The sequence below is a fragment of the Eptatretus burgeri genome, chromosome 6, assembly GCF_056783735.1.
Source record: "Eptatretus burgeri isolate ZD-2024b chromosome 6, Ebu_testis_v1, whole genome shotgun sequence".
In the NCBI taxonomy this organism is placed as follows: Eukaryota; Metazoa; Chordata; class Myxini; order Myxiniformes; family Myxinidae; genus Eptatretus; species Eptatretus burgeri.
In genome coordinates, this window is record NC_140966.1 from 83287267 (window position 1) to 83302524 (window position 15258).

The 15258-nt window shown below is 43.5% G+C and overlaps 1 protein-coding gene across 8 annotated transcripts in view; it reads right to left on the reverse strand.

The window, feature by feature from the left end:
• Positions 1-15258, reverse strand: part of DCAF15 (DDB1 and CUL4 associated factor 15) — a 77555-nt gene that overhangs the window by 15812 nt on the left and 46485 nt on the right. For all 8 annotated transcript variants that reach the window (XM_085885887.1, XM_085885886.1, XM_085885885.1 and 5 more), the window contains exon 11: positions 14847-14929. In XM_085885887.1, the coding sequence (XP_085742013.1) occupies positions 14847-14929 (83 nt within the window). The remainder of the gene's footprint in view (positions 1-14846; positions 14930-15258) is intronic.

Here is a 15258-nt window from a genome sequence, read left to right on the forward strand (position 1 = left end):
AATTTTCAAAAAAAATCTCAAATTTTTTTTTTTTTCCAAAATCAAAAATCGGACCACGAGCGACTGTGGGCAGTACATTCAGCCATATTGTCCAAAATTTCCAGCCAGATCCTATGAAAACTGTCGGAGAAGATGGACTTTGAATGAACCCTGGTCGAAAACAATTAAAAAACGAAGTTCGTTATATCCTCAGAGACTACGAGTCAGATATACATGAAACTGGTATGGTAGGTTCATGGTATGTCCTAGTTATGTGTGAGAAAGAACCGTTGCTATGGACGCTTTTGTTGGCTAGTGTGGGGGAAAATTTTATATTAATGTATTCTAAATTGTAACAAATGGAGTTTTAGAAATGTAAGTTTTATGCTACAAGTTGAATTGGCTGTCCTTTCTGGCCAAGAGACTTTTGCCCGAAATGTTGATAAATCTCTTGGTCTGGAGCGGTGTGATCTGAGCTGATAACAGCGAATCTTTGCCTCAAAATGTACGTAGTGGCTTCTCGCCTCAAGGACACGTCTGCAGTCTGGGTTGATAGCCCCCACCACTCTCCCATGAAAGTATAAAATGCTTTGAAATGTAAAATTGTTTCAGTGCAAATTCCTGAGGAAGTATAGAATCTCAGGGGCTTGTGCTCCTTGGAACTGACCAAGTACCAAGTTAGAATAAAACTCTGATGTAATGTGGAAGTGAATTGAATCGGGTTGGTTTAACTGTTAACTAAAAAGTAAGAATAAATGAAATAGAACCAAATAATATTGCAACAAATGGGATTCTTAAGTTCATTGTACGAGGGTGAGAAGTGTATGGCGGATAATTAGAAAATAATTTGTTTCACAAAGAAAGGACTTGTGTGGACATCGGTTATCAGTGTCAGTGGGTTTTAAGCAGGATTTTACAACCAAATCGGACAAAAGTTAAACGCTGCCTGAAGCTAAATAGGATTCCACAATCAACCAGATAAGAATCCTTCAACGATCACAACGGGGTGGGTTAAAAAAAAATCCACAACACGAGTAACGGCTGAAAAACGACTAAATTCGACTTGATCGACTACCCATGTCCACCTACCGGCTTGTCTGTTTGACAGTCACCGGGCCGAGGCCTCTATGATGGAGGTGACGCTTTGGTGTAGGACTATGTCCAATAAGGATTGGGGGAGTGCTCATCACACTCCACACGTTTCGAGATATATACATATATACATATATACATACACACACTAGCTAGAAGCTTATAGTTAAAATACCACGATCAGAAATAAGAAAAAATAAAAAACAAAAACAACAAAAAAGAGAAGGAAGCCTTTTATTCTTGTGCTGGCTGAAAGAGTTCAAAAATTAAAGAAAAAAACATTTCTTCACAGCAAGGATACTGTATCAGAGCACACCCTCAATTCATATTGGTCCTTTGGTTCATTTTACACAAAGAAGATACCGATCCTCGGTTTACATTGGAAACTTGGTCCATTTCACACAATGAAAGTACCGATCATCAGTTCAAATTAGATTACAAAATTTCCCAACCATGGGGAGGGTGGGGGACACCCCTTTCTCTGACCCTCGCCCCCCCCGCCCTCAGACCCTTCCCTCCCTCCCAGAACCTTCACCCCTCCCAGACCGCCATCTCACTCTGAGACTGACAAACATGGTGGCCGAATGATGTCTTAAAGAGGCGGAAGAAATGTTACACACAAATGGATGGACGAACCGGCTTATGATATAGATAGATGTATAGAGCAGGTTCAGATGCCAAAATAATCATATTCTTAACCACAAATATTTCATGGCATATTTCGTAACAAAAAAAAAATTCGGAAATGATCGAAGCGGCGATTTGACTTCTACCCAAATTCATTCAATCTTTTGTCCTCATGAAAAAAAATAGAATTTTCCTCCATGTTTGGATTAATTTGAAGCAACTTTTGCTTAATATGTTTTCTCTCCAAGGAGCATTTTCCAGGTTTTAGGGTGGGACCGATGATTAATATGCCAGGAAGGTAAAGCGGGATTTGGACGCTGGACCATACCTTAATCAAGCATCTCAGAAGGCGACTGTGGTTGCTTTGCAACCCGTCATGCCATGGAGTTATCCGTGACTCGCCAGCATCAGGGTCGTCAGCCAGGAAGTGGGTATGAGAACTCCCTTCATGACGCAAGCACCCACCAAACTCGTAACAATATATAAATACTTGGAATGACTGAGGATGCCGAGTGTGCGGTTAGATTTGAAGGAGAGCTTTGCAATGTGGACAACTCAGGAGAGATCATGGCAGATGGTGAGGCTGAGAGGTTGAAGGGATTGGAATTCTTCCAGTGGTTGCCCAAGGAAATAGAGCTGGATTCATTTGACGACCCATTTCGAGTGACAGGGTGAGATAGATTTGCCAGGATAAAATAAATGTTGCACTTATCGAACTATAAGGGCACTCGGTAGAGCGCATTCCTCTGCCAGGCTGATTAGTTTACATTTTGTATCCCACTGACAGGCCGAATCTGGATTGAGACCTGAACTGAAATTGAAATCGGCTTGTTCTTGTCACCGAACTAAATCATCCATCAAGTTTCATCCGAATCGGCCACAACTTTTTGAGGTCTGCTGTGCATCATTTTAGCCCTATTACTTAATGGTGTAGAATCACAAATACTCAGATCTGGATCCGGATTCGGATCTTCACCAAAATCTAATCAATTCTTCCTTATTACATACCCAGCATGCCCAAGTTTCGTCCGAATCTGTCCACAACTTTTTGAGATCCCCTGCTATATGTCATTTTTGGACCCATTCCATCTCTCGATGGTGAAAAATCACTTTAAAAATTCTCGGATCCAAATCTTCACCATAATCCAATCATTTTGTCGATGTCACATAACCAAGCTCTTCACCGAATTTTGTCCAAACCCGTTCACAACGTTTTGAGATATTTTGTTCACAAACAGACAAATAAACACGAAAAGACGTCGTGCAGAGCACACTTCTTGTAAAATCCATAAAATAAATTTGACCTCAAAAATAATTGGTGGTTCAATTCAGTAACCTGAAATATAAATCCTCTTCAAATTTCAAGTCAATCGGATGAAAATTGACAATTTTAGAAATTTGGCCTATGTTAACCTTTTGGTCTATGTTGACCTCAAAAATAATTAACTGGTTTCAGTGACCTGAAATATAAATCCTCTTCAAATTTCAAGTCAATCGGATGAAAATTGAGGATTTTAGAAATCTCACCGAAGATGTTGACCTTTTGGCCTATGTTGACTTCAAAAATAATTGGTGCTTGAATTCAGTAAGCCGATATGAAAATCCTGTTCAAATTTATAATCAGATGAAAACTGAGGATTTCAGAAATTTGTTGACCATTGGCCTATGTTGACCTTTTGACGTCAAAAACAATAGGCTTCTTGCTTTTAACAAACTCTACCAATGTGGTGAAGTTTCCTGAAGACCGGTTTAAAATTGTGATCTGTAGGCAATTGACAAACAAACAAACAGACAAACAAGAAAAAGACGTCGTACAGATCACAATACATGCAAAATACACCCCCTTCTCCAAAGGTTGCAATGGATACATCAAATTGTCCATTTCACAAAGATTAAAATTGACAATATTAATCAAAGCTCAGGTCAATCCGATGAAAATCGATTATTTTTCAGATTGAAATTGATGATTTCAGAAGTTTGACCTTGAGTTGACTTTTGACCTCAAAAATAGTCGTTTTCCCACTTCAGTGATGGACAAGGCAAATCCTGTTCAACTTTCAAGTCAATAGGATGTAAAGTGATGATTTTTAAGTTGAAAATTGATGATTTTAGAAGTTTCACCTTGAGTAGACCTTTGACCTTTTGATCTCAAAAATAGTTGGTTTCCCAATTCAGTGACGGAATATGCAAATCCTGTTCAAATTTCAAGTCAATCGGATGAAAAATGACTGTTTTAGAAATTTGACCTCAAGATGACCATTGACCTTTGACCTCAAAGTCAATAGGCTTCTCGGTTGAGGCTACATCTCCAACTTGGTAAAGTTTCATGAAGATCGGTTTTAAATTGTGACCTATAGGTGATTGACAGACAAATAGAGAGAACAACAAAATCGACTGACCAATACACTTGAAAAATCTTTGATTTTGCAAGTAACAAACACATACAGACAGACAGACAGACAGACAGACAGACAGACAGACAGACAGAGAGAGACAGACGAAACCACCCTCCATCCACCTTCTGTGATGGAGGTAACAAGCATCGAATCAATTCCAGATCAGTTGATAATGAAACAGTTGCTGTCTGCCTATCAGTGGGATGGGATACTGCATGACAAGGTGGAATCTACAAAAACGAAGTGCGTTTGTCAGATCATGGAAGAGGAAAGTAATCTAGATAAGTAATGAGATCGGGAGACCAAGACACTGCCTTTGATAACTCCAACATCCACGGGGAGAGAAGAGGAGGGAGTTCCATTTATAGCTACATGTTGACTGCACAGGTGGAGAAAGTAATGTCGGTTATGAAGTCAGCCTTGTACGTCACAGGCAGCAGGCTTGGCCAGCAGAGCAGGATGCCAGACTGTGTTGAATGTCTGAGATGTGCCCAGGCAGATGGTCCTAACTTCATGTTTGAGATTTCATGCCTCCATCCATCTAACCACTGGTCAGAGATCAAGCTATTTGAGAAAAGGAAAGAATTGACATCATCAGCAATGATGGATTCCATTACTTTGCTTATAATTGGAAATTATAGGATCTGTTTTTGCACCCTTTTTGTGGATTGGAGTGATCTTTGCTGATTTACAGGCAGACAAGATGCAACCAAAGGAGAAAGACAGACTGAAGAGTGCAGACAGAGGATAAGCAACAGCAGTCGAGCACGATTTGAGGACAAGGGTGCTGATGCCATCTGGGTTTGTCATTGGACATAACATCCTCTACCTACTCAGACATGAATGACAGTCTCATAATGGCAATGTGGGAGTAATGAGGGGATAACATGGGAACAGACCAGGATGGATTGGCTTCCAAGTTTTGGAGATAAATACTGAGATGAGATATTCAATCTGACCTCGAGCAGAGTCCATATTGATTCCATTTGAAGTGAAGGAAGGGGTGGAAGGAAGAGCATAAATTAAGAGAATGGCTTGACAAGGCACCACCATACTGAAGCATGAGATTGGTTGAAGGCATAATTTGCAGAAACATTATGTTTTCTGCCTTGCCTAAAGATGGGCAGAACTGGCATACAATCAATGGCCTGCTCATTTTGCAAGATAGGAAGGAATCTTCAATGTCTACAACATAATGCAAATAAGACAGCTGCTGTTGCATCTCCATTCAAAAGTCGACATATTTAGGCATGCAGTGCTCCTTTCTGGCACTACATCAGTGTTGGTTTTATTTAAGTTTTACAATGTCAGGGATCAAACCCAGACTAGACAAATCACTGGAAAGCACACTACCTACTAAAAGATCCTGCCACCACATTAATTTGCACTGGTCCAGGACTGAATAACAGTTGCATAAATAAAACACAACTTGATATCTGAGCGTGGTTTCTGTCGGGGCAGCAGATTCTGCACCATAAACAAACAACAATGACATCTATGAAGTATCTCACAACGCAAAGCCTGTCAGCGTCTGCTTTGTACTGAAACCAAACAACGAAAACAGCCAAAAAAAAAAAAAATACATTTTATGAATGCGTTTTCTCCATATTCTCATGAGGTTTGTTGAAAATTTGATGACAAAATCTCAAATCATAAAAATGTTATGCTTGGATGGACACACTCAAATAGTAAATAAAAAAAAGAAACAGAAGCAATTAAAAAACCGAAACAGCCGTCTCTCACTGTGCAGTGGTGGATGGGCTGACAAGGCCCATTTCCACTCACCGTGACTTTTCCCTTTCACATTTTGACCCAATTATTAATTATTTTCTCCATATTCTCACAAGACCAAACAACGAAAAAAATACCAATTGATCGTCCTGATTTTTTTTTTGAGAAAGGAAGGAGGAAGCCCTTTTTTTTTTTTTTTAAATGCCCACTGGCTTTTAGTAACCGACAAATCTGTACCTGATATGCCAGTTTTCTACCTCCACACCACACCCAACCTGCTGAGAGAGAGAGAGAGAGAGAGAGAGAGAGAGAGAGAGAGAGAGAGAGAGAGAGAGAGAGAGAGAGAGAGAGAGAGAGAGAGAGAGAGAGAGAGAGAGAGAGAGAGAGAGAGAGAGAAGAGAGAGAGAGAGAGAAGAGAGAGGGAGGGAGAGAAGAGAGAGGGAGGGTGAGAAGAGAGAGGGAGGGAGAGAAGAGAGAGGGAGGGAGAGAAGAGAGAGGGAGGGAGAGAAGAGAGAGGGAGGGAGAGAAGAGAGAGGGAGGGAGAGAAGAGAGAGGGAGGGAGAGAAGAGAGAGGGAGGGTGAGAAGAGAGAGGGAGGGAGAGAAGAGAGAGAAGAGAGAGGGAGGGTGAGAAGAGAGAGGGAGGGAGAGAAGAGAGAGGGAGGGAGAGAAGAGAGAGGGAGGGAGAGAAGAGAGAGGGAGGGAGAGAAGAGAGAGGGAGGGAGAGAAGAGAGAGGGAGGGAGAGAAGAGAGAGGGAGGGAGAGAAGAGAGAGGGAGGGAGAGAAGAGAGAGGGAGGGAGAGAAGAGAGAGGAGAGAGAGAGAGAAGAGAGAGGGAGGGTGAGAAGAGAGAGGGAGGGAGAGAAGAGAGAGGGAGGGAGAGAAGAGAGAGAAGAGAGAGGGAGGGAGAGAAGAGAGAGAAGAGAGAGGGAGGGAGAGAAGAAGAGAGAGAAGAGAGAGAAGAGAGAGGGAAGAGAGAGGGAAGAGAGAGGGAAGAGAGAGGGAAGAGAGAAGAGGGAGAGAAAAGAGAGGGAGAGAGAGAAGAGAGAGAGAAGAGAGAGGGAGGGAGAGAAGAGAGAGGGAAGAGAGAGGGAGGGAGAGAAGAGAGAGAGAAGAGAGAGGGAGGGAGAGAAGAGAGAGGGAAGAGAGAGGGAGGGAGAGAAGAGAGAGGGAAGAGAGAGGGAGGGAGAGAAGAGAGAGAAGAGAGAGGGAGGGAGAGAAGAGAGAGAAGAGAGAGGGAGGGAGAGAAGAGAGAGAGAAGAGAGAGGGAGGGAGAGAAGAGAGAGGGAAGAGAGAGGGAGGGAGAGAAGAGAGAGGGAAGAGAGAGGGAAGAGAGAGGGAAGAGAGAGGGAAGAGAGAGGGAGGGAGAGAAGAGAGAGAGGGAAGAGAGAGGGAAGAGAGAGGGAAGAGAGAGGGAAGAGAGAGGGAAGAGAGAGGGAGGGAGAGAAGAGAGAGGGAAGAGAGAGGGAGGGAGAGAAGAGAGAGGGAAGAGAGAGGGAAGGAGAGAAGAGAGAGGGAAGAGAGAGGGAAGAGAGAGGGAAGAGAGAGGGAAGAGAGAGGGAAGAGAGAGTGAAGAGAGAGTGAAGAGAGAGTGAAGAGAGAGTGAAGAGAGAGGGAAGAGAGAGGGAAGAGAGAGGGAAGAGAGAGGGAAGAGAGAGGGAAGAGAGAGGGGGAAGAGAGAGGGGGAAGGAAGAGAGAGGGAAGAAAGAGAGAGGGAAGAGAGAGAGGGAAGAGAGAGAGGGAAGAGAGAGAGGGAAGAGAGAGAGGGAAGAGAGAGAGGGAAGAGAGAGGGAAGAGAGAGGGAAGAGAGAGGGAAGAGAGAGAGGGAAGAGAGAGAGGGAAGAGAGAGAGGGAAGAGAGAGAGGGAAGAGAGAGGGAAGAGAGAGGGAAGAGAGAGAGGGAAGAGAGAGAGGGAAGAGATAGATATATATAGTCCTCCATAACTCCAAAACCATGAAACATTGCAGCCTGAAACTTTGCATGCATACGAAGGGAAAAGCCAAGGGAGTGCTTGAGTGAAAATTGGGTGTCTGGGTTAATTGAAACATCCCTTGAAGATAATTAACGGCCTTATTTAATTATATCCTTTATCAGGCATATCCTCGACAACCTCACTCTCTGGGGTCTTAAGGCGTATCCTAGGTTATCTTGCTGGGGTCAGAAGCCACCATGTTTTTTGGCCTGCTCAACCATGCCTTGACTTGGAACAGGCCGCAACGATTTCTTGACAATAGTTGTTTCCCCCCACCCCACCCCCCACTTTCCTCAGTCATATCATCATAAATTAAGAGATAAAGCTATTGTATCTGGATAGTGGTTATCTCAGGACGTTATCTCCCTTCATGCTGCCTTCCCTTTCCACACCCCTCCTTCATCATAAATAAATGTATGGCGAAATACAAAAAAACAAAACTACACACCTTGTGCATATTCAAACTACTAGTGTGGTTCGGCTCGTGATGCTCGCCTCTCCGTACGTCGTTGCAGAGACTGACGTCACAGATTTGCTGTGTTGACATGATTTACATCAATCATCATACAAACCTTTCTTCTCTTCAATTAATTGTAATATTGGTGATATTATATTTATTTGAAATTTCATTTGTGATACAAGAAGGTTCAAGTAGCCTGGTGTTGGCGCAGTGGTTTGGGACCCAAAAGGTCCTGAGTTCAAGCCCCGTTGGGACACTGAATTTATATATATATATATATATATATATATATATATATATATATATATATATATATATATATATATATATATATATATATATATATATATATATATATATATATATATATATATATATAAAAATGACCGTTTTTACAGCCATTTTTCCCTGCTGTGCAGGGGTTTGGCTTTTTGTGAGGCAATGTTTTATGGCCGGATGCCCTTCCTGACGCCAACCCTGGTCGCCTCTTACGACACACAGGGATATGGTACACCTATTCTAACCGGGGCATACACCGGGACCAGTACACTGGTACTCATTTCGCCGACCTCGGAAGGATGACAGGCTGAGTCAACCCCCTGGTGTTAATTCAGCAGCCAACGGGGCTTGAACTCAGGACACTGGGATCCCAAGCCGCCACCCTAACCACTAAGCCAACACCAGGCTCATATATACATATATATATATATATATATATATATATATATATATATATATATATATATATATATATAGATATATATATATATATATATATATATATATATATATATATATATATATATATATATATATATATATATATATATATATATATATATACCAAGTCGAAAACACCAGGGGGTTGACTCAGCCTGCCATCCTTCTGAGGTCGGCGAAATGAGTACCAGTTGTACTGGGCCCGGTGTATACCCCGGTTAGAATAGGTGTACCATATCCCTGTGTGTCGTAAGAGGCGACCAGGGTTGCGTCAGGAAGGGCATCCGGTGTAAAAACCTATGCCAAATCATTATGCGGACAACAAAACGAATTAGACGGTTGATCCGCTGTGGCGACCCCGAACGGGAGCGAGCCGAAAGAAGAAGAAGAAGAAGATATAAAAAGGTTCAAGTAGTCAAAGTGGTCAAGCTTCTTTGCTGTCTAATCTGTCTGAAGGGTGTAAGGGGCCGAAATGGTGTCAAGGTCCAAGGGGCCGAAATGGTGTCAAGGTCCAAGGGGCCGAAATGGTGTCAAGGTCCAAGGGGCCGAAATGGTGTCAAGGTCCAAGGGGCCAAAATGGTGTCAAGGTCCAAGGGGCCAAAATGGTGTCAAGGTCCAAGGGGCCAAAATGGTGTCAAGGTCCAAGGGGCCGAAATGGTGTCAAGGTCCAAGGGGCCGAAATGGTGTCAAGGTCCAAGGGGCCGAAATGGTGTCAAGGTCCAAGGGGCCGAAATGGTGTCAAGGTCCAAGGGGCCGAAATGGTGTCAAGGTCCAAGGGGCCGAAATGGTGTCAAGGTCCATGGGGCCGAAATGGTGTCAAGGTCCATGGGGCCAAAATGGTGTCAAGGTCCATGGGGCCAAAATGGTGTCAAGGTCCATGGGGCCAAAATGGTGTCAAGGTCCATGGGGTCAAAATGGTGTCAAGGTCCATGGGGTCAAAATGGTGTCAAGGTCCATGGGGTCAAAATGGTGTCAAGGTCCATGGGGTCAAAATGGTGTCAAGGTCCATGGGGTCAAAATGGTGTCAAGGTCCATGGGGTCAAAATGTTGTCAAGGTTCATGGGGTCAAAATGTTGTCAAGGTTCATGGGGTCAAAATGGTGTCAATGTCCAAGGGGTCGAAATGGTGTCAGAGGTCCAAGGGGTCAAAAATGCTTGCCCTTCATCCTACCTCCACTTTTTATTTTCTCCACTAAGGGGTCAAAATGGTGTCAAGGTCTAAGCGGTCGTAAAGGTCTTTGAGGTCTTTTGGGGGCTTTTGGGTCTTCTGAGGATTTCAGCGTCTTTTTGGGGTCTTAAGGTTCTTTTGTGACGGTGACGGTTCTTCTTCAGGGTCTCTGCCGACTTTCTCAAAGATGAGCTTTCCAGTCATTTTTGTCGTGTTTTTACTGTCACTTTGCTATCTCTCTCTATGTTTACTGTTTGTTTCTAATTCGGTCTTGTGTTAAAGCTTGTGCTCATTGTTGAGTTTTCATATCGGTTTCCTTGAGGCCTACCCTTCTTCACATTTGTGTGCGCGATCATGTTTATTGTATTTTCTCCTTATTACAATTAGTTTTTATTTTCTCCACTTTCCCTCCACCCTCCTTCTATCCCTATCAACTACACACTCTGTTTCATGTCTCAAAATATACATGTAAAAAAACCAAAACAAACCCTTTTACCTCACATTATATGCTACATAACGTGACTTCCTGTACTGACTTCTTCCTCCTTCTGCCGATCTACCATCTACTACTTTTGTCAGCCCACATTCATCATACACCTTCATGATTTTTTTTCAACCTTTCCTTTTCCAATTTAACATAATCTTTATCAAAAAAAATAAAATAAAATAAAATAAAATAAAATCGGTCTCTTAAAATGTTACAACTTCCTCTTTCATACGTGTGGTTCTCGGGATTGTATCATAATTCACTCTTCATCTTCAAAAGGCTGTTTTCAATTCGACGTTTCCTTCATCCCGTGTCTAAAAAGTCCCACTGTTGCAACGTTTCTTTTCTCCATTCTCTTAATTCACCTTTATTGCATCCCTCACGTAATGTCTTATAAAAAATTTAAATCCCAGTTTGCAATGCATATTCGTGTTCCATCAATCGTCCTTTTTTTTTTTCCAACTTCAGTGCCAATTCACCCCATCTTAAATCTACCTCCTCCTAACCCCTCACCTGTTATCCACTCTCTTTACCCCTCCCATCTTGCCCCTCATCACCATCTTCTGCTTCAGAATCAGCTCCTCCTCTGTTGTGCCAAAGTCTGTGATGTTGAAACATCTGTGGGCTCCATTCTAACCAAACAGATATGTCACTCTCTCAATCAGTACACTCATCACCACAAACATGCTCCTTCCTTCCTCTCAGCACACCTCCCCACATCCCAACCCATCAAATCTTTTATCTCCTCCTGCCTGCTCCCTTCTTCACCATACCTCCACCAAGTCTCATCCTTCCCCTCTCCCCACCTCTCCCATCTGCCTCCTGCACCTTGGTCGTGCCTACTCTCGTCATCTCCCCTCCCTCACAAAGCCTCCGCCTCGCCTCGCCCCTCTCCCCCTTCTCGCCAACTCTACCCCCTCACCCTTCTCCCAAACTACACCCTCACCCTTCTCAATCAACTCTACCCCCTCACCCTTCTCCATCAACTCTACCCCTCACCCTTCTCCATCAACTCTACCCCCTCACCCTTCTCCCAACTAAACCCTCTCCCTCCAATCTTACCCCTCACTCCCCCTTCCCAAAGTTGCCCCCCTCACATCCACAAAGATGCCTCCTTCCCCCACCCTCTCACTTCCATCTCATCGCTCCACCTCCTCCAATCTTAAACTGCCCTCTGCCCCCTCTCTTGTTACTACCCACTGTACCCAGGGGTTTCCTTAGAAGCCGGTTACCGGCAACCCGCAGCCATCTACTCAGAGAAAAAATGTCAAAGGTCGCCGCCTACTTCAGCGCCGATTTTTTTGTCACCACGAAATCTCTACACCCCGTTTTGAAATCCGAGACGAAAACCCATTAGTATTTCGATAATCTCCATCTTCCAGACACCTTGGAGTGCCCTAAACCATGGCCTTAAATTAATGAACCCTGTTTAAAAGCTGCTTGAACTAACTATACAGTATACCTGAATTTCAGTCAACCAGTCAGTCAGTCAGTCAACGTGTTAATGCAACTGCATCCAGTATAGGCCTAACCACCTGTTTTTGTGGAGTTTTCCACCCCAAGAGCATGATAACATGAGAACTATTTCATGTCAGAAATCATGCGAGAATGCATCTCCAGCCATCTAGGATCCTCCAGCTTCCAGGGCCCGCCTCGGGCCCTGGACCCCGGCCATACAGCTGCGCTCGCTTCGCTAGCGTTGATGGTAACCTGCTACTTTTTAATGGTAGCCTCCTACTCCAAAAAATAAGGAAACCCCTGACTGTACCTCAAACTACCACCAACGAGCCTTTTCTCCACCTCATCCGGCCCTCTCCCCAAGCTCTTCTACAATCTCCTACACTTTCAATCACTCTCCTTACTTCCCCACCCACTCCTCCTGAGTCATACCCTCCCCCTCCCCTCCCCAGGACCCAAGACCTCCTCCCCTCCCTCTTCCTTAACAGTGTGGACCTCAAACATCCAGGGCCTTCGCTCAAACCTGACAAATCTTTCCATACAGGTTGCCACTGACAAACCAGACATAATCAGCTTAACACAAACTTTCCTCCTTCAAGACGTCTCTGACTCCCTCGTATCTCTTCCTAATTACTCCCTCCTTCGGTTTGACAGACCTGAGCCTCACCCTGGTGGCGGAGTTGCTCTCTTCATCGAGACTATTCCTCACTCACCATGCACTGCCTTCTCTCCCCCACACCCCCAGGAACATCTCTGGCAACGGGTTCCCCTCCACTCCTACCTCATGTTTATATATGTATTGTATCGTCCACCAAACAGTGATGACTCCATTTACATACATCACCGAAAACATGGACCAACTTCTATCCTCTCATCTGAACTCTCTCTTCCTCATATGTGGTAACGTCAACTGTCATCATGCCAGTTGGTTGGGTGTGGGTACCTCTCTCACCTGCCATGACATTTCAGCAAAAGACTTGTGACTCATTGGGACTGACACAATCTGTCAACTTCCCGACCCGGATCTCAACGAAAGGTATTCTCTTCTTGATCTGATTTTGACCAATTGCCCTAAAAAATCTGCTCTTCCCACTCTGCTCCAATTGGTTCATCTGACAACATGCTTGTCAAAGTAGACATCTCTCTGGCTGTTATTAGAGAACCACCTCAGCACCATAGAGTCTGGCATTTCACTCGGGCTGACTGGCAAGGTCTCCAAGCACCAATCAAACTTCTAAACTGGTCTCCCATCTCTACTTCCTCCAACAACAACTCGTCCTGGGAATTATTTCAATGAAGCTTGCTTGCTCTCTCTCATGCAGATTTATCCCATCTCATCTTCAGTTGTCCTACCCTTCCTCCCACCCATGGTACATTGAAGCTTGCGGCAAGGCAGCTGGCCTGAAACAACTTGCCTTCGTCTCAGAGAAGGCTAATCCAACTGAAGGCAATCTCAGTTCCTTCCACAAAACTCAGAACAAGTGTGTGTCTACATTTAAGAGAGAAAACAACATCTTTCTCATCTCAAGTCTGAACTCTCAAACCTCTCTCCTTCCAAATCCTGGTGGCATCTCGTTAAGTCTGTTTCTGGTGTATGTTCCTCCTCCATCCCCTCTCTTACCTCAAATGGCCGCACAACTGAGACTGCACACGAAAAGGCTGAATGCCTGAACTCCGTGTTTGCTTCTAAATCTTGTTTGCCAAACCCATCGCTTTCTGTACCCACCTTACCCAGTCACATCCAGCCGTTCCTAGACTCTGTGTCTTTTTCTCCTGACAAGGTGGAGAGCTTACTGTCAAAGGTGGAGAGGTGGAGAGCTTATGCTTCAATATACCGCATGTCCTTCCTTCCATCCGTCAAAAAGAAGAAGAACCTTTTTAACCCGCCGTGTTTCGTTTGCTTATACTTTATTGTTTAGTTTTTTGTGTGTTATTGCTTAGTCTGTTGGGAAAGTAACGGTTAGTCCTGCATGGGGCTACTTTCTAAGTGGTGCAGCAATTTCACTGCACAGCTTCCTTCGGTCATGGGTGCGATTTTTTTTTCTCGTGATGTTTGACAAAATAAATAATAATAATAAAAGGTAGTGGGTGGGGACGATGAACTGGTATTTTTTATTTGGCCGAATAAAAGTTTGAAAATTTGATGACAAAAGCTCAAATGGTAAAGAAGTAACGAGAGAGACAGAAACACACACATACACACAAATGGTTGCAAAACCCTGTCCGCCGCTACGCGGGTGGATAGGCTAATGAATTAGCAGGAGCAAAAAACAAAATCATTTTAGAGAAAGATGATAAATATTTGGGTATCATCAGTGTAAGGATGAATTCTAACATTATATTGCAAAGTATTTTACAAAGTATGTAAAATAAGAAAAAGAGGGACTGATGACTTAGCCTTGAGATATGTCAACAGATAAAGCGATGTGCTTGAAATAAAGACGATTTGAAGACAGTTTGTGTCGCAGCACTTAAAATTTGAGAGATTACAAGAGCTGGTTGTGAGATACCAAGGTGACAAGAGAGTCATGACGATATGCATCAAAACCAGCAGATAAGCCAAGAAGACAGTGACCACACTGGAGTTCAAATTAAGAAGAATACAGTGTGTTGAAAGGAGAACAGTTTCAGTGCAGTGAGCACATACGGAGTTGGCTTATGCTTTTCCAATTAAGCTCTTGTCTTGGATAAAAATTGCCATCGACTAGTTTGCTGCATCAAACCAAACCAAGAAAAGACATTCCGAGCGACAAAGCACACCTGCAAGACTGGTGAATATCGAAAGGGTAGGCAAGCAGCAGGAGGCCAATGGATATCACCACACAGTCTTCTTCAGGGCAAACCTTCACAACAAAAAGACCCATTTAAAGTGAAACATCCATGATACCTGCACCGACTCGTATACCTTTCATCAAATTCACTGCTCCACTGTCAGACTGTTGCCTTTTTACCCTCTGTCATCTCACTCTTCCAGGAGTCTCGATCTTGTATACAACTAAATAAACAAGATGATAAATGCAACAAATAAATAATCCTTATTAAAATGGTGATCAGAAAATGACTACAACGGCACTCAGTAAAGAGCATACCTCCGCAGTGTGGACCTCAAACATCCAGGGCCTTCGCTCAAACCTGACAAATCTTTCCATACAGGTTGCCACTGACAAACCAG